This window comes from Ziziphus jujuba, chromosome 4, assembly GCF_031755915.1.
Source record: "Ziziphus jujuba cultivar Dongzao chromosome 4, ASM3175591v1".
Taxonomy (NCBI): Eukaryota; Viridiplantae; Streptophyta; class Magnoliopsida; order Rosales; family Rhamnaceae; genus Ziziphus; species Ziziphus jujuba.
In genome coordinates this window covers 26,782,847-26,809,052 of record NC_083382.1, presented here as the reverse complement: position 1 = coordinate 26,809,052, position 26,206 = coordinate 26,782,847, and the positions used below count along the sequence as shown (strand labels likewise).

The window sequence follows — 26,206 nt, the reverse complement described above, 5'->3', positions numbered from 1 at the left end:
AAATATGAGTATTATAGCCTTCGAGGTAGCTTAGGCCAATTATTGTTGATCTGCGTTACAAACAACTCTGTTACGGTAATATTTTGGAAGTAAAAATCCACTTTCAGAAACAGGGATTTATTCTTCCATTTCACTTCAAACTGATCTTGCTATATCTGTTCTACAAAATATATAAATTAAAATCTAGCTATATCAGGATTTGCCAGTGAAAAGTGTACAAAAACCTTTCAAAGGGTCATCAAATAATTCTTCGATCAAAAAACCAAAAAAAAAAAGGGAAACAAAAAAGAGGCATTAAATAATTTACCATTTCCACCTCTATCTATTAAATTCAACATGAACACATATATCCAATCACTAAGCCACCAGCCACTAGTGCTTATTAATTTCCTCCATATTAAGGAATTAATAACATGGGCCACAGGCATACAAAACTCCAGAAAATAAATATAAACTAATGAGGGGTTGCCTTCGTGTCCGAGTGGCTTGCAACCAAGGTGTCCTTGCTTTGTGGACCCAAAAGAGCCCAGTGCTCGTGCTTTATGGGAAATTGATGATGGTTTTGGTGGTTGAACTACAAGGACTTACTCTGTTTATTTCATTCAATTTATAACATATAATTAGTGGTTGACTTCTGAGTTCCAAACCTCCAAAAATCTGATTTTTGGGGGAGATAAGATCAAGAAATTGGGTTTCCACCTTTTGTTCCAACACCAAAGTGGATTATCTCAATTCATGTTCTGCACTCGAAAACAGAGGCTTTTAAGTCAATGAGATTTCCTAAGAAACCACTAACATGGTACATGTCGCGTGCTTTCCTAGGACTAAAAGAAATTTGCAATCATATTTGTTATCCAAACCTTGTTTGGAATATTAGGTTTTGTTAAAACTGTTGGTCCATTTTGGAATTTATTAATTTATGTTAGGAAAGTTAGGTCTTGTGCCAAAGTGGTACTGAGCTTCACAGGAAGATAAAAGTTATGGTCCTCGAAAAAGCATTAATTAATGATGGCAATCAAAATGGAAAAAAATTTATCTAGATCATTATCGTTTTGTCTTAATTACAATTAGACTCGTATATAAGAAAATCATATTTAGACTTTATTTGTTAGTTTTTTTGAATTAATTTTTAGAATTAATACTTATAAATATAATTATAATTATGGTAATATTAAGTGGTCTAAATAAAATTTATCCCAAACAAAAATCTGCATATTCAAACACTTTTCTATCTTTTATTTTTTCTTTTTCCAGACAAATGTTGGATTACTTAAAATATTATATAATTATCCAATTCTATTCCATAGATCAAAGCTTGGTTAAAAAGTTGACAATTTAGGTGAATAGTTTATGTCTATATATATATATATATATCAAAACTGTTTAACACTTTAACAAGGAATGATTTATTCTTTCAACAAAAAGACCAAAAGGAAAAAAGAAGAAGACAAAAGTAAGAAATGATTATATGAAAAGTATTAAAAGTTATCACATCTCATCTAAAATAATAAATTCATATTCAAATATTAATTAATATTTTATCTAATTGTAGATCTGGTAAAATTTCACACGATACGATAATATGATACGAATCCACACGATAATTTGTGGGTTTGGTTTGATAATATTATGTCGAATCTGTATCAGTGTCACTCAATAAAACCAAATAAATTAGCGGATTTTAATGGGTGAAACAAGATAATACATGATAAACCTATTAGACCCATCAAAGGCGAGTATTTTTGTAATTATACAAGTTTTATAGTATTAAATTTATTGAATTCATTATTAAACATGTATTGATTTGTTTTTTTTTGTTTACTTTTTCAAAAATCTAAAAACAAACAAATTTCTTTATAAGTTTTTTTTTTTTTTAAACATCATTTTATTATTTGAAAGTTCAATCAAATTTGAATTTTCAAATTTTTATATATTCTTAATGGGTTAACGGGTCGGGTGACGGGTTACATGATAATTTAATGAATGGGTTTGGATTTACTTATTTCCACACGAAAGTTTAATGGGTCATGTTTGGGTTAACTAAATTTCACATGAACACGATTTAATATGATACGTTACTAGGTCTATCTAGTTGTTAAACTTTTGTCACATAAGTATCCTTAATTCAAAAATTATTAAATAAAAAACTATGTATATATATATATATATATCCTTGATGTAACTTAATTAGGAATCGTTTGATAAAAGACTTCAAATGTACATGGGAAGTTTTTATTCATATCATCCATATTAGCTCCAAACATGAATCATAAGGTCTTAGTCGTTTGCATCACACAATTTTATTATATTTGCATTGTAGAACCTGTGTTAAAAAGTATTAGTTTTCATTATTTTCTTAATGCAATGTACCTTGAGTATATATAGTTTACAAGTTAAGTACAAGATAAGTATAGAGTACAAGATACATACAAACACTAACAACTCTTAACTACTTATATGAGTTGTTTAAAAATGCTAACAACCAGATAAAGGTTGTAGCAGCTTAGGTAACATTGCTATCATGCCCCCTTAAGATTGATGGTCGTGGACAAACAGTAATCTTGGGTTGAATTATTTGAAAGGAGTGTCGAGGTAGAGGTTTAGTAAGAGTATCAGCTAATTGATTTAACTTGAGATATGTGATACTTGAATTCTGCCAAATGAGACTAGATCTCGCACAAAGTGAAAATCAGTGGAGACATACTTAATCTTGGAGTGAAAAATTGGATTTAAACACAAGTATGTTGCACCCATGTTGTCACAGTATACTGAAAAAAGCTAAGGAAGACATACATGAAATTAACGTAAAAGTGACATCAACCAACAGACTTCTAAAATTGTGTTTGCAGCCGCACGATATTCAACCTCTATTGATGAACATGAGACTAATATCTGTTTATTAGAGGACCATGAAACAGGATTGGCACCCAGGAACACAATGTATGCAGTTGTAGGAGTTTGATCATCCTTATTTCCTAGCCAATCTACATTCCAAAAGGCATACAAAGACACAGGTATATATGGACATAAGAGAAGACCAAAAGAGGAGGTTCCTTTAAGGTAGCATAGTAACCTTGCAGAAGCCCAATGATTCTCAGTTGATTGATGCATGAATTGAGCTAATTTATTGACTGCATAAGTAATATCATGATGATTTAAGGACAAATATTGTAGACTTCCGACAACCTTATGATAGAGTATTGCATCAACAACTTTAGAACTATCATTAAGAATGAGGAAGTTAAGGAAACCATCGATGTAGGAATTTCTTTAGCATCAAGCATATTCGTTGCTGCTAGTAGATCTATGATATAGTTTCTTTGAGACGGAAAGAGACCACTGTAGTATGAACAACATCAACTCCAAATTAAGATGGCCCATATCTTTGAAAGAGAAGCAAGCAGACAGTTAAAAGAGAAACTAAGATAGTAGAGTAGCATTATTACTAATGTAGACAACATCATCTACATAAACTAGCACGTACATGGTCTGGTTGTTATGATGATATACAAAAAAAAAAAAAAATGTGTTAGATAAGGAATGGTTAAACTCAATCTGCAGTAAGAACTGTTTTAACTTAGTATATCAAGCTCTTGGTGCTTGTTTGAGGCCATAGAGTACATTTTTCATTTGAAAAACATGATTTGGTTTATCTGAATCAGTGAACCCATGTGGTTGCTCCATATACACTTCTTCTTAAGAGATGCAATGAAGAAATACATTGTTAATATTTAGTTGTCATATTGGCCACGAAAAGACTAAGAATAAGGCAAATGGTGGCTGGTTTATTGATCATATTGAACTTGGTAAAGTAATCAACACAAGGCTATTGGTTGTATCCTTTGATAACAATGCAAGCCTTGTACCGATTGATGGAGCCATCTGCATTCTGTTTGATATGAAATATCCATTTACACCTAGTTACATTTTGAACAAGGGATGAAGGCACTAGGTCCCATGTGTTATTGTGCAGAAGAGCATCAAACTCAGAAGATATGGTAGCATGCCATTCCTTGTTTTGTAAGGCTTATTTGATGGTTCTTGGTTCCTTTTCAGATAATGAGAGCTTATTTGCCCCAAAAAACTCGTTAAATAGTTTTTTTAGCTTAAAAATCAAATTCATGGACCAGCTCTCATTGGATGCTGATGTGCTGGAGGTTCAGAGTGAGAAGTAGAAGACTTACTTAAGAAAGAGTTATTCTCTAGTTGTCCACATGATGACACAATATGAGAGCTATCCAATTGAGGTTGTTAGGTTGAATTAGAACATGTTGCTAAAGAAGGAGTTGTGATTAGCTGGTGAGGTAGTGGGGCCAAAGGTGGCATTGTAGAGGTTGAAAAGTGATCAGTGGATAAGAATTGTGGAAGAGATAAAAGAGTCTAACCAAGTTTGAGAAGGAAAGGAAGGAATGTGTGTGTGTGCAACCAGCAGAAGAGGAGAGTGGTGTCTCGGTGGAAAAGGTAGACTTAGAGTGTGATTTGGAGAGAGTTCTATAAGAAAACACATATTCTATGAATTTGACATGTCGAGTTCAAAAAAATTTAGATGTGATAGGATCAAAGCAAATATAACAATTTTAATTTTGAAGATATCCTAAGAAGATGCATAAAATTGAATAAGACTCTAACTTGTAATAGACATATGGTTTTATCCAAAGGAAACATAAAAATCCAAAAGTTTTGAGGTGATTGTAATTTGGATGTTTACCAAATAGTTTTTGCAAAGGAAACATGTTTAACAGGGGAGTAGGCATGTGGTTAATTAAGTAAACAATTGTTTAAAAGCATATGTCCAGAAAAGTGGTTATAAATTTGCTTGATATAACAGTATGAGACCAATTCCCCTAATATGGTGGTGTCATCGTTCGACATAACCACTGTGTACAGTGGAGTGAGAAAATGTGTAATGCCATGTTTTTGAAAAAATGGTTTTGATTTGTGAAATGCCCTCCATTGTCAAAGTAAAAAGATATTATTGGTTTTTGAAAAAAATTCTCAACAACAGCTTTAAATTGTATGAAAATATAATGAACTTCATCTTTAGTTCTTATTGAAAAAAACCATATATATTTTATAAAAAAAAATGACCAATGAACAGAACATTGTATCTAAAACCATCAATATAAATAACTGTAGTAGGACCTCAAACATCAGAATAAATAAATTGCAAAGGCTGAGAACTATACATTGATGAGATATCAAATTGAAGTTTGTGCATCTTATTACATTTGCAAGATGAACAATGAAAATTTTGACTAGAAGAAACTGGAAAAGAAGAAGCTGAAATTGTTGTGCAAATTATACAATTAGAAGGATGACCTAGACGTTGATGCCATTCTTAAAGAATTGCTTTTTAAGCTAGTAAGAGCATGAATGGATTGATAAGATTCTTGTTTCTGGGTGACAGATGGCCATTCATATGTTCCTCCTTTATGTAGACCTTTGAGAAGAATCAAGCCTGTTTGCAAGTCCTTAACCAAGAAATAATCAGGAAAAAAATTCAATGGAGACATTATTGGTTTCACAAAATTTTGAAACTGAAAGTAAGTTTTTGATCATACTAGGAACACAGAAAACATTGTTGAGAATGAAAGACTTAGAAGGAGAGGTTAATGTAGTGGAACTTATGTGAGTGATTGGAAGCGTGTTACTATTGCCAACCACAATTTCATTAGTGCCATCATAATTTGAGTGTGAAGAAAGGTTGTGTAAGTTATTAGCAATTTCGTGCAAAGCACCTGAATCCATGAGCTAATTAATTAGTAGAGGTAGGAGACAGACCAAGAATCCTGGTAGTCAATGAATTGCCTTGTTGTGTGGAAGTTGAATGAAAAGCTTGAGGTGTTGGTGCTAGCCCACGTGTGTGAAATGATCTTTGAGGAGTTATGTCCATTGTTCCTTTAAGGAAGGACAAAACTTAGCTGAAGGCCTTTGTTAATCACATAGTTGGCATTTTCCTTTGTATGCACTTGATCTTGTAGGAGTACTATAACAAGACCCACTGGATAGAGAGAACAATTGTTGAGGAGAAGATGAATTGGATCTATAGGAGTTTCTGCGGGAAGCATAGTTAGGCTTTAATAGAGATTTGTTTGCCAGATGAGCAGTGACAACTTGATTTTTAGACTGAGAGTCAATTCGTTTGAGATAAGATCTATGCTCAACTAGCTATTCATGAAGATCCTCAAAAGAGATGAAATCATTCCTTGTTCGAATGGTGATAGAAACGTCTTTGAGTGCTGAAGACAACCCATTAACAATATACAAAATGAGATCATCCTCAAGAAATGTTGTGTTGAAGTCAGAAGATAATCTTAAACAGTATGAGACCCTTGTGTTCGAATCAATTTTTTCCATAGATGAAGAATGTGTGATGTGGAAGGTTTAGCACATATTTTGGAGAGTTTGTTCCAAACTTCATATGAAGTTTTGGCAGTGGAGACAAAATGAGAGACATCAATGGAAATGGAAACGAGGAGAGCATTAAGAATGAACTTGTCTTGGCGATTCTAGAAGATATATGCTAGAAGTGTTTAAGAATTGAAATCAGAAGATGACACTGTGAGGAGAGGAGAAGGACATGGCAAACTACCATTTAAATAACCATATATATCATATGCAACTAGAAGTGCATTCCATTGAGCACGCCAAGAAAAGTAATTTGTGGATGTGATACGAAGTGGGGCCTAAGATGCAACATTAAGGACCACCAGAGTTTGATTATTGAAGGTGGGATCAGTAGTAGCGATAATCCCAGTACTTGACAAAGGAGTAGAAGAGGATATGGATGCCATTTGTTTCCTTTCATTTTTCTTTGTTTTATATATATATATATATATATATATATGAATAAATTCAGAGAGAAAAGAAGAAGAAGGAGAAGAAATAAAATAAAATAAAATTAAAAAACTCATTAGAGTGAGGAAGATTCTGATACCATGTAGAAATTGTGTTAAAAAGTATTGGTTTTCATTACTCTCTTAATGCAACATACAGTGAGTGTATATAGTTTACAAGTTAGGTACAAAATAAGTATATATGTAAGTATATAGTACAAGATATATACAAACACTAAATCTCTTAACTACTGATATGAGTTGTCTAAAAATGCTAACAACTAAAAAAGTGTTGCAGCAGTTTAGGTAACATTGCTATCATGCATTAGTAATCCTTCCATTCTTTTTATATTAGATGTATGGGAATGTGATCAGGAAACAATGGTTTTTTAAAATTTAATCATAAAAGACAATGTCACGTTATTTTAATATTCAAGGCAAAATATTTGCTTGGTCAATTACTTCTTCTAAGGAAGAGATTTATCATATTCTTTTTATTTAATTTACTTTCTTCTTATTATTTTTGATTGATTGGAGAGAAGGATTTTAGCATCAAGTTTGATCCATCTTTTTTCAAAAAAAAAATGGTTTGATCCACCTAGAATCTAATAGCATCTCCAATAATTCTTTCTATTGGAGTCTATATGGCATTGATTTTGGAAAGTGTTCATACTTATGTGGCATTTTTTCTATTTAATAGATAATGCTTTGGACAATTTCTCTATAATGAGTTCTGTTTAAAATGTCATGAAATGCTAATATGTTATTTTTTTATTTTAAAATTATATCTAATTAAAAAAACCAAAAGCCCGCGCAAGAATTTTTTTTTTTTTTTTTAACAAAAGTCAATAAAAATAAATAAAATACTGATTCAACCTGTCTACCAGAGTTTTTAAAAGTAGGCAGTGTTCTTTACAGCTTCAATTTCTTTTGTTGGCATATAATCTTGACAGAACTAATGCATAGAACTATTGGAGATGATTTTTTTAAAACCCTATCTATTTATCTGATGTGGAAAAGAATTTTTAAATGAACAGAATTAATGTACAGAGCCATTAAAAATGCTTTAAAAAGTTATCGACAATAATTAATTGATTGTTATCTAGGCAGTTCCTAATGGACGATTTATTTTTCTCCTATGGATATGTTAAGGAGGAAATCACAATTAATAGGAAATTGAAAAGCATGTCATTTGTCCTAAAGGGATTGATTAGATTTTCTTTGTTTATTCACTTTTAATAAAAAACAAAAATAATAAAATAATAGACATGGATTTAATGTGTCTTCAGGGAAAACAAGGAATATTATTTGTTTGTAATTGCCCACTCCAAAGAAAATATATATCTTTTTCAATTTCTTTGTTTTTATTCGGTAATTTCCCTAGTTTGGTCTTTCAAAGAGAGGGAAAGACGGAAAATCATCTCCTTTTACTTTATTTAGTCAGTTTTCTAGTTTTGTAGTTTAGTGAATTAGATGGCAAAACAAGCATTATGAAAACCAACAATGACCCCCAAAAAAAAAATAATAATAAATAAATAAATAAATAATACTACTATGATAGAGTTTAAATGATTCACGATACTAATTTAATGAGGATATTGATGTTAAGGGTATCTTTAATAGGAGGAAATGATGGGATGAGAAAAAATATAAAAGAATGGAGGAAGAGGATTGAGGAATGAGACAAAATTTATTGTTTAGCATGAGTTGGGGTATGGAGGGGAATAAAAAATGGGTTTGAAATGGATCTTCTTAAAAATTCAAGAATTAGAGGAAGAAAATGATTTTTTTTTCCTTTCTTATTCTTTAAAAAAATCCCCTTATCTATTTAATCCAAAGTTAGTAAAATGATGATTTGTAAGCACAAAAATGAAGGAGCATAATAAGATAATTTCAAATAAAAAAAATAGATATATTTACTTCCATTTTTTACTTTCAATACCAAATAAGAAAAAACACGAATGGGTAAAAAAATATATATTTCTTTCCACTTCCTGTCCTTCTAATGTTTGTAATTTCATTATCGTATTCCCTCATCCTTAACAAAAGCAGGATAACCAATAAATGTAACAATAGATTAATGGGTGAAAATGTATTGCATTAGCTGTTACATTTACCCAAACATTCTGTGCCATAGAGTGATAGGTGGCATTGTAACAAGTTTTTGATTCCTTAATTTAGCAAAAACCAATCCACTAAATATTAAACGTGGAATAAACTAATACTGTGGGTGCACATTGAAATTCACCAAGTCAAGTTTAGATTAGGTGAAAATACCTAAAAAAAAACAAACAGAAGTGGAATGGTTTGGTCATAGATTATTTGAACTAACGAGTCAAACACAGATCATAAGAAAGCTCTATTTGTTATTGTTCCTTATCTCAAAACGACAAGATTCGATTGATGCAAGCTCAACAGCTCGCATCTCCTTCTATCTTGTGGACCCCAACAATCCCCACCCTACCACTACCATACCATATCTTTTCTTACATTATCCTTTTTCTTTATTATTATTATTATTGTTTCGTTTTCAGGTCCAAAGGAAAACAAATAAACAAACAAAAAAAAAATGGAGATTGAAAAGAAATGGTAAAAGAAAGGAAGGGCATTTACACTCATCCCTCATGGTTCCATAAAATGGTCAAGATAATGCATGCAGTTTACATATATAACATCCATTTCAAACTCTCTCTTCCTGTCTCCCTACAAATAAAACCCCCATTAACTGCAGCTTAAAAAACAGCAGCCAAAAAAAAGAAAAAAAGGTTACAAAGTAAAGATCTGCTTTGACACATTGCCACTCCATCAAAAAATGTCATGATATGGGGCGGGTGCAACCTAAAATAGCCACTGTCTCCATGAAGCCTGGCAACAACAACAAGAAGAAGAAAAAGATTCAACTTAAACTCCTCACACACATGGCCAAACGACTCCCATCAAGGCTACAAAACCATTAACAACCAAAAGGAAAAAAAAAACAGAGAGGACTTCGTCAAATCCCGTTCATTTGTTTGTTTTTTTTTTTTTTTTTTTCCTTTTTTTTTTTTTTTTTTTTTCAAGTTTTGGTAACTCCACCTAGCTAGCCACGCCGAATCCCTGTGAAGTAATTCTTTTTTTTAATTTTTTAAAGTTTTGGTGACTCCACCTAGCTAGCCACGCCGAATCCCTGTGAAGTAATTGAAGTCATGGTGCTGGACCCTAAGCTGCTTTAACCATGAATCTGCCACACTCAAAAGCGACACCAGCCTTTCCTGGTCCCGACCACAATTGCCCGAGACCCACACATTTCCTTGCATCTTATAAGTGGCCAATCCAAATGGAGGGAGCGAGATACCTTCTCCTTCCTTTCGTTGTTTCCTTTCGGCACCCTCCAAGTCATCTTCAAGGTCCATATCTACACCATTGGAGTACAAAACAAACAAACAAACAAATGAATCACATTGTGCAGCGTATATAATTCCTAATGTAACTTTCATGGAATTCGTATAATAAAAAAGCTAACCAAAATACAAAGTTTGAAAAATGGAAGGGTAAGAGGGAATACCTTGGAAAGAAGATGAAAGAGTGTGATATGTGAGAAAGCAAGTGGACAAGTCCTTTATTGTTCTTCCCATTGGAATGTGATATATTGGGTACCTGAACATAATTCGACCCAAATAAAAAAATTAATCTCCCTTTCTTAATGAATTTTTTTTCCTAAAGAATTAGTAATCACACTCTACAAAGCCTAGCAAAAATGTTTGACAAAATCCGTACTAAATTGAAACACTAATAACATATGCTCGAAACCAGTTTCATGCTTTTAGCGTGTTTCTGTTTATATATTTCTTTGCGTGTAGCATGGATGTCACATTTATGTGCGTGTGTTCCACATAATTTGTCCCTTTCACATAGTTGTTCGAGAATATTATACTACTGTATATATGTGTATATATTTTATGTATTAGAAGAGAGAGAGAGATACCAAGCTACAGCCATCCAGCTAGCTGGTGAAAGATCAACGCTTCTCAATGACATCAAGCCAGGGTACCTTTGAGCTAATGCATTAATCTGAAAGCAAAGAACCCAACAAGGTGTCAATGCAATCAAACATACTTTTATAAGAAAAGGAAGCTCAGGAATTGATTACCAAAAACACTCCCCAAATATCTAAAAACATTAGAATCTCATATCTTTGATGCTAATCATACTTCTCCAAAACAACAGTAAAAGTCAAAAAGGACAAATAATAATAAAGAACAGAACATATGCTCATGACAAATAATAAGGGGGGGAGAAAAAAAAAAGGGAATAAAATCCATTTTTAAGTTTATACGTACTAGAAAGACACAGAAAGAAAAGAGTATCAATCTCTTAGCAAATATCGGAAATTGATATAAAACAATTTGATACAAGTCAAAAAGTATTTTATCTATAAAAGATGCTTAACAGAGAAAAAGAAATTCATGATTCTAACAAATCCACAAGTCTTTTTGTCCACTACACCTATGTTATGATCATTCAGTCTTGTTTGAGAGGCAAACGAATAGAAACAAAAGTAGATAAACAAGCTTGATCAAGGGAGGGGTGGGGAGGAAAAAAAAAAAAAATTAAAAAAATTAAAAAAAGATAACCGAAAAAGCTACCTAATCGAAACCCAAGTAAATTTGCAGAAGAGGGAATATAAAAATTTTACAAAAAAGTAAAAAAATAAATAAAAAATAGTACCTTATCCATTAAAGGAACTCTTCCATAGGGAGTTGATCTTTCAAAATACTGAAAATATAGATTTCCCAACCTATCATTCAGATGACAGGTGTTTTCTTGCTCAAATCCTCCTTCCTCTGAAGAACAGCCATCCCATCTCCATAATTTATCACTCTCACTGTCATCGCTGCATGAGTCACTAAAAGAATCCCTTGTCTCACAATCACCAGACTCTGCCTCCTCCCTGAGAAAAGTTTTTATTTTATTTTAATTATTGTGAAATATCATATACACATTCCTTTTATCCATTTGCATATACTCTGTATGAAGATGAATAATACACCGACACCAAAATTTCCAGGCTTTTTTTTTTTTTTTTTTTTGGTGGCATAATTCAAAGCAAAATTCATGTGAGGAAAACGATAATTCAATGACACTTCCCAAATTACCCAGAACACGTTTTGAGTTTTTGATTCATTAGAAAACAATAAACCCCAATTTACCCATATGGGCTTTTCTTCAAAACATTAAAACCCCCCATTTAACCCATAAATCATCCCAATCAAATACCAGCATTTTGTGGGTTCAATTTGACTAAGCATCAGATATTATGAAAACCCAGAAACGAAGGAAAACTAAAGTTTTTTTTTTTTTTTTTTTTTGGTTACCTGAATCTGTTTACGAAGGAATTGCTTGTGAAAATTTGAATAGCAGAGAGATAAGGCACATAGTATTGCACAAGGGTATCGCCGTTGTCCAAAGCAATCGGAACACCAGCACCGTACGCGCTCCATTCGTCATAGGAATTCCAGAGATCACCCAATGTGAAAAACTCCACTTTTTCTCTTTCCCATGGGTGCCATAGACGATTTAAATTCCTAATCTCACTCTGAAAAACCAAACCCACAAAAGAAATTGGATTAGAAATCGAAAAGATTAAAAATAAAAAAATAAAAAATAAAAAATTTCAAGAAAGAATGAGAAAGTGGGAGGAAAATTTTACAAACCTTTGGAAGAAATTGGGATTGGACAACTGGTGTAGTGCAATGGAGGAAACAACTAAGGTTTGATTGCATTGATCCTTTATCGTAAATCATTTTCTTCATACAGAGAGAGAGAGGGGGGGAAGAGAAAGGGAAGGGAGGGAAATTGAGTTTTTCTCTCACCCAACCCTGAAAACAGAGGAAGCCAAGAAAAAAAAAAAAAAGAAAGGAAAAAAAAGGAAAAGAGAGAGAGAGAGGTTAAAGAGAGAAAATGGTGAAGAAAGAGAGAAGAGAGAGGTTATCGGGATATGATATCCCTTTTACATAGATTGACAGAGAGAAAAAAGAAATAAATTGCTAAATGGGTCTACAGAGACTTCTATTTTTTGACGTTCGGACAGCAAATTCACGCAGAGCTTAAAAACTCTCTCTCTCTCTCTCTCTCTTCCACAAAAAGTCTTCGTTGGACGTTGTCAAAATCAAACACTTTTCCGTACACCTGAGTATTCAAATTCCGGCCAATTCTCCGTTCAAAAACAAACAGAGGAGATTTTATTAAACAAAAAAATTCACCTTCTCTTTTTTTTTTTTTTTTTTTTTGTTTCACTAACCTTAAAGGAAACTCAAGCCGAACTCTCTCTCTCTCTCTCTCTCTCTCTGTGCTTTGTTCTATTTTCAAGAAACGCACTTCTCTGTGAGAGGTCAGAGTGATTCAACGTTTAAACCGTCAAGGTAAATCAAACCCAACAAGGCAAAAACTAAGGAAAACCCAAAAACCCACTTAATTTTAAAAGTAGAAAAAAAAAAAAAAAAGACCATGAAAATGAGGGACAAGTGGGAAACAAGAAATAAAATTTTTTCTCTGTTTTTCAACGGAAATGATTGATGGTTCTTGGGGTTACTCACGATGTTAGCGCTAAAACTGAGACGGTTTTCTAACAGAAATTTGTAAAAAAGGATTCAGCTTTCCCGGAAAATAAGAGCAGAACCAAAACAAACACACATAGAGAGACAGAGAGAGAAAAAAAACGAAAATGTCAAAAATTTATCCAATTGTAACAGAGCTTTTGGTTCTAGAAAAAGAAAAAATTAAAAAAACGAATTACTAAAATGAAGATTAGAGAGGATGTGTATGTGTATGTGAAAGAAGGAGAGCGAGAAGGGGAGAGATTTGAAATACCAACAAATAATTATGGCATCCGAGTCCCAGATTTATCATTTATGAGACTCACCTGTCTCTCTCAAGGTCCCTGTGTTTGAAAGAAACGTGTACAATGTCTTTTTTCCACATTGTTTTTTGTTTCTAACCTTAATTTTATATTTAATTAAAAAAATTTATTTTATGTAATATCTTTTTTGTAAAATACAAAAAAAATAAAAACTATTTTCAACTGGACTTGATCCGCTGCTTGCCCAAAGATGCGTACGAAACCTTAATAAATTTATTTTCAATCGAGATTTTACTCAATTAAATATTTTCAATTATATAAATATCAATGCCTATAGCCTTTTTATTTATTATTTAATAAATATATATATATATATATATATATGGAAATTCTATAATCCAGTATAAGAATCGTAGTATTAATGACAGTTTTTTATAGTATTAATGATGGTTTTTTTAAAAAATCGTCACCAATATTATGAAAAACCGTCACCAATATTATAATCTATACGAGGACCATCCACACTATAAACGGACTGTATATATATATATATATTTTTGTTTATTTAATCACTACATATTATATACGTTGCTATAAAAAAAAATACATACATATTATGTTGCTATCAAAAAATAAAAAAGTACATACATTTTTTGTAATGAGGGATTGTAAAACTATAAATTACTTACTATAAAGGTATTCTTTGGCAACTAAATAAGCAATTAGCGTATTAGTATATGCGACTACGTACTAAACAAAAATGACTTTAGAACGTCGACGTTAAATGACTTCTTTCTCATATTAATAACTTATCATTAACTCAGATTAAAAAATTTCTCACCCTTAGCCCCTTGATACATCGTTAATGGATATTCTTTTCTGTTTTCACATAATAAAAAATATAATGAAAATAAAAAAAGAAAATTGTTCAATTGTTTTAATCAATTTATTTTCCTAAGCTATTGTTCGTATATAATCATTTTTTTTACAATTTATTGATTTCTACTTCATATATTTCAAAAAGTTATAATAAATTCTTTGTTCTATTATGACTCACCTCTATTTATCTTCCTTGTTGAGTAAGTAATTAAAAATTTAGTAACAATATTGGAGATGGTTTTCCTTTTAATTTTTATTTTTTCTATAGAATATATTTAACAATTCTTTATGAACCAAACTATCAAGTAATTAATACTTTTCAATGACTTAAAAATAAAAAAAGTAATTCAAAGCATCAAAATCAAATTCTTCTTCTTATTATTGTTTTTTTTTTTTTTTTGACAACAAAATGCATGTGATTTCAATTTTTAACAAATTAAAACAAAAATCCGTTCAATCTTTTTTTTTTTTTTTAAATTTTGACTAACTAAAAAATACCATTATAAAGTCTCTTTGTTTGAACATTCTTGTTGTTGTGAGATGAAGGAAAGCTTGGAATTTAGCACAACCGCGTGAACGTAACAATGGCAACACTATTACAATATAAGTAAAATACGACAACGTAAGATGTGTGTAAATTTGTCTTCGACCTTTGCTTTGCTTTTCATATTTACAGGTATATAATAATAATAGCTTTGACAGAGTCTGAGAGTGATACGTAGACTACTGGATTGGAGAAGAAGATAGATTATATTAGATTTGGATCAGCTTGGATTGGGATAGTAACACGTAGATAATCCAGGACGGTATGGCATTTGATGGTTAAGATGATGAACAAACATTTTCAATTGTGGTACTGAATTGAATTTGTAAATATGGACCACCTATTTTGACCTCTTGCTTGCTGGTTTTTGTGTGTTATAAAGTCTGATTTTTAGTTTTATTTTTTTTCTTTTTTTTGGTAATATATGTGATAGAGATATCATATCCATCCAAAATTACAAACAAAGAAATGTATAAAAAGATTGAGACTCATTGTTTTTTCTCACATAAATTTTTTTATTTTTACTTTTAAATTTTGTTTTATAGAAATTTTTTTTTGTGGCTTGCTATTTTGCACACATGTTCCACAACGTTACATGTCCTTTTCTTATTATTATTTTAGCAATTTGTTTTTTTCTTTTTCTTTTTCTTTTTTTTTTAAAAAAAAAAGAAAACTTCAAATTTACATGGCTTGGCATTTTCAGAAAAAAAAAAAAAAAAGACTTGGCATTTAATACCTATTAGATATATTCTAAATTTGGATAAATATATATAGTGACTCATGGCCATAAGAGCTTTATTTTTAATATTGTAGAGTTATAATGTACCAAAAGTATTATTTTTTTCGAAAGAACAATAAACTGATTCTTGAAAGAAAAAAACGAAAAAAGAAAAGAGAAAAATAATACACACAAAAAACAAACTAATACTTCTTCTTCTTTTTTTGTGGGGACTGAAAACTGATTTGAAATAGCCGTTTTAGTGGTTGTGGTAAATATTGAATAGGTTACTAAAAATAGGGCTTTCAACAACATTGTTAAAATCGACCACGCAAAAAAACTTTTATTTATTTATTTATAATTTGGGATGCAGGATTTGAACTGGGTCGCTGTTAAATATTGATATTTAGTGCCTTTCTTGCCACGCATTGCCAAGAATGCCATTTTGATTTTATGTTATTTTATTTTATCTTTTAAAATACCCATGGTCAATTTCTAATTATAAAACAAATATCTATAAAAAAAAAAAAAAAAAAAAAAAAAAAAAAAAAAAAACAAGCACATTTTCTTTAACTGGATACCCAATTGTTCTAAACTACTCCGAGCTCTTTTTTTCTTTATTTTTTTAATAAAATACTTCAAGTTCTGCTTTGTAACTCGTCCCGTATGAAAATTTATTTGCTGCTCAAAGCCTAGCACTTTGGAGCTTTTTTTATTTTATTTTATTTTGCAAATAGTACTTTGGAGCTTGATTTTCTTATAACGATAACATGGTATATATAGGAGTAAATTATAAGCTACAAACGGGTGGAAAACTACTGAATATCTTATTAGAAATATTTTTGATATATCCTTTGTTTGCTAATGTCTGTTTTTCTGGTACTCCAAGAAATTCTAACAAGGCTTCCTCATATTGTTGGTCAATGGGCACTAATCAGTGTTTTGGTGGTGTTATTGACCCTGGTTGTATTTCTAAAGCTTTTGTAAAATGTATGATTCAGGAAAGCGGCAGTGAGGTTGCTACATGAATATGGACTCTTCTGTGGCATATGGAAACAAGTTAGCTAACATTTCAAGTGTTTAAAATCTCACTTGCAATAATGATTTAAAATTAAAAAAAAAATTACATATTAATAGGTTTTCAATGCAAATTGAGAAGTTAGATAATAACCTTTATTGATTTCTTTATCCTCAATGTATATATAACATAAAGTGAAAATTATGTTCTTAATATTTATATTAAAACAAAAAACGCGCCTTCCAAATATATCAAAATTTATAGTAAAGTGTTTTTTTTTTTTTTAATTTTTCTAAAACCTCAAATTTTATAAAAGGTGGACACGTAATGGTGTTCGTATACTTTAACTGTTCATATAATATATATACAATTTTTTTAAAATGGACAAGGCGAGGACCATCTTTGTGGTAAGCATTTCTATATATATATATATATTTTGGAAAACTATATATATATAGAAATGCATGTTGGAAATTGTCGTCGAGGAAATGGCTAATTTCCAATTACATGTAATTATATATATAATTGTTATCTAATTGGCATAATCATACAACATATCTTGCTCAAAAAAGATAATAATAAAAATAATAATCAGGTAGCATATGATGTCCCATAACCACATACGACCATTAATAATAGGTACCTATCAGCATATGTATGTATTATTTAGGGTGGGTGCTCTGTATATGATGGGTGATATTGTCAAGTAGAAAACTTCAGTAAATATTTAGATAATGCCAATGTGAGATGTAAATGCCATAGGATCGGATTACCATTTACAGTGGTATCTTGGGAGAAAGGGAGAGACCTTAAGTACACAGTAGACAGATTCTTTTTATTCTTTTTTTATTTTATTTTTTATTTTTTTTATTCAAAAAGCTCTGCTACTCCAGAGGGTTCATCTTTTTTGTTTTTTTCTTTTTAATAATTAAAGGCTTTATTAATTTGTCACATGTTCAAATCTGAAAAAATAAATAAATAAATAAACAAATATAGAATTTGTCAATTCGATTAATTATATTTTTTTTACAAGGTCTATCTATGCCCTTACATATATGGTTTCACATATAAATCCACCTAAATTCTGCACCCGCATTGCAATAATCAATGAAAAAGGATAACATTAACTCTACCCCACGTCCATAATTGAACCGCCTTCCATTGCTTTATGTATTTGCCGAATTGTTTGAAAAAAACAACAGACTTTCACATTGCAGTTGGAAAGGATTTTAAGGACATTTTGTTTAGTTTTTACGTACAAACCTACATTGGAAAAGATATTGGTATCTTTTTTTCTTTTTCTTTTTTTTTCTTTGAATAGACATTGATAACATTTTGTTAATTTGATCACAGGGAACCAATTATTTATGTGTCAATATTGTGTCATATATCAGTTGATTGGTTTCCATTGTTTAGCATTATTTTTATTAAAGAAATTTTAAAAAAGCTCTAAAATTCAATTTAGATGTCCTGTATGAAATTGGTCCTTATACTATGGTTTTTGTATTCTCATTAAATTAAGCAGCAAATAAGGCTGACTACTGCTTAATCTAACAAATTAGAATTTCAATCCCCCCTCTGAATTTTTTTTTTTTGGCTAACACGATCCCACTCTGATGTTGAGGTCGAAAAAACTTTACAAAATTGTACTGTGAAAAAAAAATCGTAATGACAAAACTTAAAAAGAAAAAAAAAAAAAATATATATATATATATATATATATAAGAGTCAAAAGCAGAATTAAAAAAATATATATATTGGTTTTCCTCCTGTTAGGAAAAAGAAAATGAATAGTACCAGGAGTCTAGGAGACAGCAATTTTCAAAGCTTTTAAATCATCTCTCTTTTCATTGCATTATAGGCAGACGCAGAACATGAAATCTGAAACAGATGGATCCACAAATCACCACCAATAATATTTATAGAAAAAAAAAAAAAGGGGTTTGATAATAATAATAATGGTGCCCCCACTGTCCACTTGCCATGTTGCATCATACTTCCCTCTGTACTGACTCAAAGTCAAATTTCAGACCAGCTGAGTCGGTCCATCATCAATGGAGGAAAAAACTTTGAAAAAATGGAATAACATTATATTTATAAATTAATAAATTAAAGAATGGGCCCAAAAAAAAAAAAAAAAAAAAACAAGTAAGATAAAATGTCTCTTTTGCAGCATTTAAATTAGAGACACAAAGCAAGCGGTCGGTGGGGATTTTGGGAGTTAAAAAAACAAAAAATCCAATCTTCAATCAAACTGTGCAACAGTTTCTTGTTGGAAAGCCAACCCCCACAAGCGAGTAAACACCACTTTATCTTCGTTGCTTTTAGTGTCGCAAAAGAGTGTCTATTGGAAATTTATTATAAGCCCCTTAATCATTAAGGTTTTCTTTTTGGGGTTGAAGTTTCTTGTGTTTGTTTTACCCAAAAAAATAAAATAAAAAAAATTTGTATTTGTTTTTTTCCTCTTAGTTTTTGGGTCTTCTTTCGGGTAATTGGCCTAAAATATTAAAGATAGAGAAAGATGCACCATTTGGGGAATAGGTTTCTATGCACAAAATTCAACCCTTAATTGGATTTTGACACTAAACCAAATTTGTAGCCAGCAGAGTGGACGAACAAGAAAGTTTATTTCAACCCATTCATTGCTTGACTCATATTTTCTAAATAAATATCTTCCTAAATCACCAAACTAATATATTAACCAAATAGTAATTGAAAAAAGAAGAAGAAGCAAATAATAATAATAATAATAACGCAAAAAACATAATATTCTAACGCTCTAAGCTTTTTTTTTTTTTTTTTGGGAGCTAAGGCCCTAAGCTGTGATGGGAAAACAAGCTTTATAATATTTATTCCGTACTTTATGGATGCACAAACTTATAGATTCCATATTCCCACAACCGCCAACTAAGTGGAACCAGTTGACCTTTTTTTTTTTAAGTGAGAATTAGCATACATGAATGGTAAATGAGTACTATATGCTAATTTTAAACATAAACACTATCAAACAAGGGGATGGCAATAAGATCTAAGAAAACAAGTGCTGCTGTATCAATGAAACTTAAAATATATATACTATTAAATAAGTCGCATATATGATAAAAAAAAAAAAAAAACATAATAATATTAATGATATTGTAGCATATGTTAACTAGTTTGACATGATTATTATATAGATTAATTAATGTTATCCAATATCCAAACAAATTTATCAAAAATGAATATAATATTCACTTCTTTTTCAATTTTATTTGGGCTTTAGTTTAAGCAATTTAATAATATCGTCCCAATAAATTATCAATGTGTATATGGCCGGTAAACAAAATTTGTTTAAGTTTTTTTATTTAAAAATTAAATAATAATAATTAAAAAAAAAGCTATTAACCTATATGACCTTGTATATCAAATTTTTTAGTTGACATTCCTTGGAAAAAAAGTAAGACAAATGGGCTTCCTAGAAAACAGCCATTCATTGCATACAAAAATAACATATGCATGCATGTCTGCTGTACAATTCCTTCATTGCATAACAAAAGTAAAATATGCGTGGCTGCTATACAATTCCTTTTTTTATTTTGGTAAATGTTTGCTATAGAATTCCCTTTTCTTTCTTTTTTTCTTTTGTTTTATTTTAGGGGCAAATGTTTGTTATACAATTCCTTATTTATGGATGCAAAAGCCCATACATAATGATGCCACAATATTAAAAATACCCCAAGAAGTGGAAATTACCAATAATACCACTACATTAGAATAAAACAGCGGTTGTCCGTATTTGGCTGTTTTGAGCTTACCAATAACCAAATCCACTTTAGCTTTGTCTTTGACCTTTATGCATTCCCCCAACATATAAATCAAAAAGCCCAATTATGGTTTCATACAATTTTTCTACATTTTCCAAGAAAAAAACCTATATCTAGCTATCATTTCTCAAAGTGCCTAATGTGTATGACTCTGGAATTCGGTGATGGAAACAATGAATTTAGAAAAGTTATTAGATTTTGATGCAAATATAAAGATTGCTGTAGAAAATGTAAAATTGTTTAATTAAATCGTGGTGCCTTTGATTGGTTTATTTGGTCTAAGAAAATTTTTGCCTTCCTTGTCTTTTTAAGAATATATGCTTGTAGCGTAAGGTTTCAGTATATTCTAAAAAAAAACCTTCTTTTTTTTTTTTTGTTTAATTCATATGTTTTCTTTCACGTTCAGTCTTCTTCTGTCAATTCCTCCAAGTCCGGATTCGAATTCCATCAGGACTTTTTCAAAGATAATTCAACCGGAATATATCTACTTTAATTCCGCAATTAATGGGAGTACAAAATTTGAATAAAAAATAGATGAAGGAAAAAGAAAGTAAACATAACCATTGGACAAGGATTCAGAAGATTATACATAATATATGACCCTTTGAACAAGTTTTCTTAATTTCTTCTTCATGTCAATACAGGAGGATTACCAAAACGCCACTTGGAGAAAAAGTAAAATTTGTTTACAAGCTTTTAGAATTGCCAAATCCATAATATAATTTTGAGGAAAAAATTAAAAAAAAAAATACAATAACCAAGTCTTGGAATTGTTTGTGTCAAGAGGAAAGAAGAGCAAAATCAAGCAATGCATAATTGTATATTATGAAATGGGTCAGCAGCAGCCACAACATTCTCTGACCACAGCTATGTGGCCCAACAACTTTGAGGCAAAGGCCCAGAGCATAACGAGAATATTGACTTGTGAAGTTTGAATTTTTTTTTTTTTTTGGGGCATATAATTACAAAAAATATTACTTTCTGTTATTTTTTTATAAGAATTTAACGTAATTAGTGGCTTAAGTAACAAAGAAGAAAAAAGAGAATCAATAACATTATTTGAAGATGAGAATGTTGACAAATTTTATATATGATGAGCTCATGCATACAAGTCAATCAAAGGTTATCATCATGTGAAATTCTACATGCCCACGTAATTGTTTTGTGTAATTATCTCTGTCAGGTTTTAAGGTAGAAAAAAATGCACCAACCATATATCTCTATCATTTTCTTTCCACAACTTGGTAGTGTAATATTGTATCATAATTTCCACCAAAAATTATTTGAAAAACTTTACCGACATTATCAAGATCACTGATCAATTTGGCCCATGTTTATCCAACGTGATTTGCTCAAATCTTAAGCTATCTAATTGTTGAATGTTGATATATAGAGTCATCAAAGCCACTATCCATTACCTTGATTACCAGAAAACATAAAACACCCTTCTAGTTGACTTTTTATGTTGTCAAGTACCCAAAAGAAAAGGCTTATTTGTAGGAAATCAATTCTCTGTCAGAATTAGAAATAAGATGCATATGCAAACCGATCTCTGTGCAATATATATATATATATATATATAATTTAATAATGAAGATGCCAATCAATTACCTCTTTCTACACGACATTGAATTTTTGGGTTTTTCTCTTTTTATAGGAATTGTTTCTTCTCTTTTTCCACTTCTATTTATACATGGTGAGATCACGCATATATGTCAAATCTTTTAATGTATATATGAGGAAAATAAAAATCGTGTATCTAATTTCTTTTTTATTATTTTGGATAAGACGTAAAGCTACCTCAAATCATGCTTCAAGATAACATAAATACATAGAGATAAGATTTATGGATTATTATTCTTCTTAAACTGTTCGAAAAGTAATTTAAAAAGAAAAAAGTCATGAAATCAATAGTTAACAATGCAGAGAGATATGCAGTAATATGTATTATAATTTGAGAATATGCATATAATACATACATAGTAGCTGGTTTTCAATTCTCATACACATACTCAAGCAGGGTTTTCATGAGAATGAAAAAAAACCCCCCACTAATTCATCACTAAAAATCTGCTATGACCTCAAAGTCAACATAATATAAATTAAATATTAAATTAGTTTAAAATTTAAAAAAAAAAAAAAAGAAAAAAAGGAAAAAAAAAAGCAGCTCATAAACAGAATGAGAAAATTTTTGCATCCCTTGGGTAATTTGTGTTCCTTAATTTTTTTTTTTTTGTTTTTTTGGTTTTCTTTATCTACCCCTTGCAAGGGCTTTTTCTGCAGTGTCTACCTCTTCCAAGATCCGAGCCTTTCGCTTCGCTGGTATGGGAGCCGTAGGCCCAAAACTGATATAATGGCCCGAAACAGCATTGAGGGCCGAGTAAATATCCCTGAAAGAAGCCCGGCCCAGCAAAGCTTTCTCTCTCCGATACTTAGCGACCCAAGAATTCGATGTGTCTCTGAGCTCAGCCACGGCGTTAGCCACATTGGGATCGGTCTTGTCCATTTTAATGGTGGTTCTGACCTTGTTGATCACTTCCTCTGACTCTTTCACATACTCTTCGTCGGATGCAGCCATTGCCGGCCTAATTGGAAAGAGCCATGATGGAGAAAGAGTCACAGCCACAAGGGATAGCAATTGCCGGCGCCTGCATTGTGGGGCAACGGTTGTTGTGCCGGCGCTGGTGGTTGATAACTTGGCAGTGAGTGTGGAGGAGGTTGTTGTTGTTGATTTGGGCTTGATAGGAGGGAGTGGTTTGGGTTGAGAGGTGGGAGTGAGCAGCGTTGGTGAAGCCATGGCTTTTTGTTTTGGGTGTTGAAAGATTTGGAAGAAGAGAGAAGATGGAGGAAGGAGAGAGATTTTGGGTTTGTAGGGAATGAGAGAGTAACTGGGTCTTTGCCACGTTTTTCTTATCACCTTATCTAGTTTTTTGCTCTTTGTGGATGAGAAAATGTCCAATCAGATCTCATTTGTAGATCTGCTGCTGATGTTGCTAACTCCTGAGGTAAGTGAGGTTTTTGGACCAGGGAAAGCAAAATTTGGGAAGCGGAGATTAACGTAAAAAAATTAAAAAAAATTAAAAATTAAAAATAAAAAAATAAAAATAAAAAAAGGTGAAAGGAAAATACCATTACCAACGAAAATTAAAAAAAAAAAAAAAAAAAAAAAATCATAACCACATTATGATAGCATCTCATGGTAAGGGTTTATGACCCCATTTCCAACGGGTATATGGGGTTTATGCTCGTATTTAAATATAAAATTTAATTTTAGTAGGCGGCATCCAACAGATTATGTTGTTCAACCAAACACTCTCTGATTTTGGATAAAATATTTTATAAATTACTTCCAATGGTGCCGACCGATCAAGGCGAATATATAAAAACTTTGATTTTGTCGACATAAACCATAAACCAATTGATAATTGAGTATATTTATCTATATCATGAAAATATAAATTTCCGGTCATAAGAATAACAAAAATTTAAATAATTTTGTAATGTTAAAAAAATAAATAAATAAATAACATATAAGTAGGCACCGTTTGTAGCATTGTTATCCATGACAAAATTTTCCAGAATTTGGCAAAAACACAATCACTTTCGTATATCACCTAGATTAAAGAATATGATCCACTGAATGTGTAGAATCCTCATTCCACTTCACTGGAATGTATTTTAAATAAAACAAAAAGTTGGAATTGTAATTTGATGACTTCTTACTGTCCCAAAACAAAAGAAAAAAAAGAAAAAAAGGTGATGACTTGGTAAGTTAGTTGAGTGTGCAATTTTTGGACTTGAAATGAGATCCAATCGAACTATTGAACCTTTGCTGCCTGATGGACCAATCCATCTTTGTTGGGCTTGGGCCATTTTCATATGACTTACGGCTAATGCAGTCTCTGTAACTTGGTCCAATTCAAGTAGGATGATTCAGAGTTTGAGCTTTCATGGAATTTAACCATTTCTATACATTTGATTGAACATGAAGCATCATTTACCCAAAAAAAAAAAAAAAAAAAAAAAAAAAAAAAAAAAATCAAAAACAAAAACAAAAAATGAATATGAAGCATCTATGGTTGTGACATGTCTTCCCAAGTTTATAAGACCTCTTCTTTTTTTTTTCTTTTTAAATTTTATAAGTTGTTTTTTGTTTTTGTTTTTCACAACTACATTCTAGATTAACTAAATTGAGGATCCATCTAAAAAAAGAAAAAAGAAAAAAGGGAAAAGAAAACTAAATTGGGGATCCATGCTCGGGAATGGTCTTAAAATGAGATTGACTTTTATCAGCAAATCTATCCTTTAATATTGGTGAACAGATTATAAAGGAAAGCCTTTGTATGTAATAAGCTCTTATAACACTTACTAGGGCTGGGCAAAACCCGACCCAAACCCACCAACCCGCCCGAACCGAACTATTTGGGTCGGTTTGGGTTGGTTTTTAACTGTTAAACGGGTCGGTTCGGTTACATATGTATTGAACCCGTGGTTTTCGGTTCGGGTTACGGGTGGGTAGAAAATTTACCCAATCCAAACCGAACCGACCCATAATAATCCAAAGGTGAAGGTTTAGTCATGAAATATGCATGAGGTCCAAAACGGCCCAAACCAAAAATACAAAAAATTGGGCTGAAAGTGAAGCTCATCATAAGGCCCAAACCGGCCTAAACCAAAAATAAAAAAATTTGGGCCGAAGCCCATCAGAAAGCCCAACCCGTGAACCCAACCCAAACCGAAAAATATTCATTCGGTTCGGTTCGGTTTGGGTTGAATGTAACGGTCGATTCGGTTCGGTTTTGTACCCAACCCAAACCGAACCGGTCGGTTCGGTTTAAAAAAGATCACAAAACCGAACCGAGCCGAACCGAGCCCACCCCTAACACTTACACAAAAAAAAAAAAAAAAAAAAAAATTTCACATCTATATATGTACAGTAAAACTCAAATAAAGTTTACCTCAATATCACTATATATATATATATACAGTAAAATTTAAAATAAGATCGCTTTTTTGTTATTATTAAATTCCTATTTAAAAGATAAATTTTTAATTTATTAATAAAATTTAATGATTATTAAAAGTAAATTTTATTTTAATAAAGTCAACGAATTTTATTTGAAATTTGAGAGTATGTATATATATATATATATATCAAAGAATTTACATTTTCTATTTCTAAAAAAATTATGTTTAATTTGCCATCCACTGCACTTTAAAAAAAAAAAAAAAAAAAGGAGAAAAAAAAGAAAAAAAGAAAAAGACTATGGCTGCCCTTGTCAGAGAGAATGGAAATGGCATCCTGTCATTGTGTCCTCCAAAATACAAAAAGAAATCTGCATTTGTAAATGCTTGTCAAATTTCACTTTTTCACTTGGAGCCTTTGATGCAACTCAACCTCGATTTTAGTTCCAGTTGTATATTTTATTTGACAAATGACTCGTACAAGACCCACCCAATATCAATATCTCAATATTTGAAATATAATATGCTTAGTGGCTACATTCTTCCTTGTTAAGCTAATTCAGATTTTGAAACTTTTTTGTTTTGGTCTCACCCTTTTAATCATG

At 31.1% G+C, this 26,206-nt stretch overlaps 2 protein-coding genes and 1 long non-coding RNA gene across 5 annotated transcripts; all 3 read right to left on the bottom strand.

Moving 5' to 3' along the window:
- Positions 1-5,138: 5,138 nt before the first annotated feature.
- Positions 5,139-6,782, bottom strand: LOC132803450 (uncharacterized). The gene is made up of 2 exons (XR_009638709.1): positions 5,782-6,782; positions 5,139-5,471 (listed from the first exon to the last, which is right to left on the bottom strand). It is a non-coding gene; the product is annotated as an uncharacterized LOC132803450 (long non-coding RNA).
- A 2,644-nt stretch (positions 6,783-9,426) lies between these two features.
- On the bottom strand, positions 9,427-13,692 carry LOC107416641 (uncharacterized). 3 transcript variants are annotated; one of them, XR_009638657.1, is made up of 7 exons: positions 12,530-13,692; positions 12,191-12,411; positions 11,544-11,766; positions 10,801-10,886; positions 10,381-10,472; positions 9,912-10,230; positions 9,427-9,701 (listed from the first exon to the last, which is right to left on the bottom strand). XR_009638657.1 is itself a non-coding variant. In XM_025072639.3 (7 exons), the coding sequence occupies exons 1-6, from the start codon at positions 12,626-12,628 to the stop codon at positions 9,986-9,988; spliced, it is 966 nt and encodes a 321-aa protein (XP_024928407.1). In that variant the 5' UTR covers positions 12,629-13,692; the 3' UTR covers positions 9,427-9,701; positions 9,982-9,985. The 3 variants fall into 3 exon arrangements, 2 of the variants coding, with proteins under 2 accessions (XP_024928407.1, XP_048327755.1); XM_025072639.3 differs by having other exon boundaries at positions 9,982-10,230; XM_048471798.2 differs by having other exon boundaries at positions 9,427-10,230; positions 12,530-13,004; positions 13,117-13,692.
- Positions 13,693-22,550: 8,858 nt separating this feature from the next.
- LOC107416633 (photosystem II repair protein PSB27-H1, chloroplastic) lies at positions 22,551-23,554 on the bottom strand. The gene has a single exon (XM_016025152.4). The coding sequence runs from the start codon at positions 23,431-23,433 to the stop codon at positions 22,888-22,890; it is 546 nt and encodes a 181-aa protein (XP_015880638.2). The 5' UTR covers positions 23,434-23,554; the 3' UTR covers positions 22,551-22,887.
- Positions 23,555-26,206: the final 2,652 nt, after the last annotated feature.

Bases quoted from the DNA above. Each gene is read 5' to 3' on its own strand.
- LOC107416641 (XM_025072639.3), bottom strand. From the start codon at position 12,628: ATGAAGAAAATGATTTACGATAAAGGATCAATGCAATCAAACCTTAGT. The intron at 11,767-12,190 runs GTAACCAAAAAA...AACTTTTCTCAG, and splicing joins TCCTTCGTAAACAGATTCAG to GGAGGAGGCAGAGTCTGGTG. The intron at 10,887-11,543 runs GTACTATTTTTT...CTTTGCTTTCAG, and splicing joins GAGTTCCTTTAATGGATAAG to ATTAATGCATTAGCTCAAAG.
- LOC107416633 (XM_016025152.4), bottom strand. From the start codon at position 23,433: ATGGCTTCACCAACGCTGCTCACTCCCACCTCTCAACCCAAACCACTC.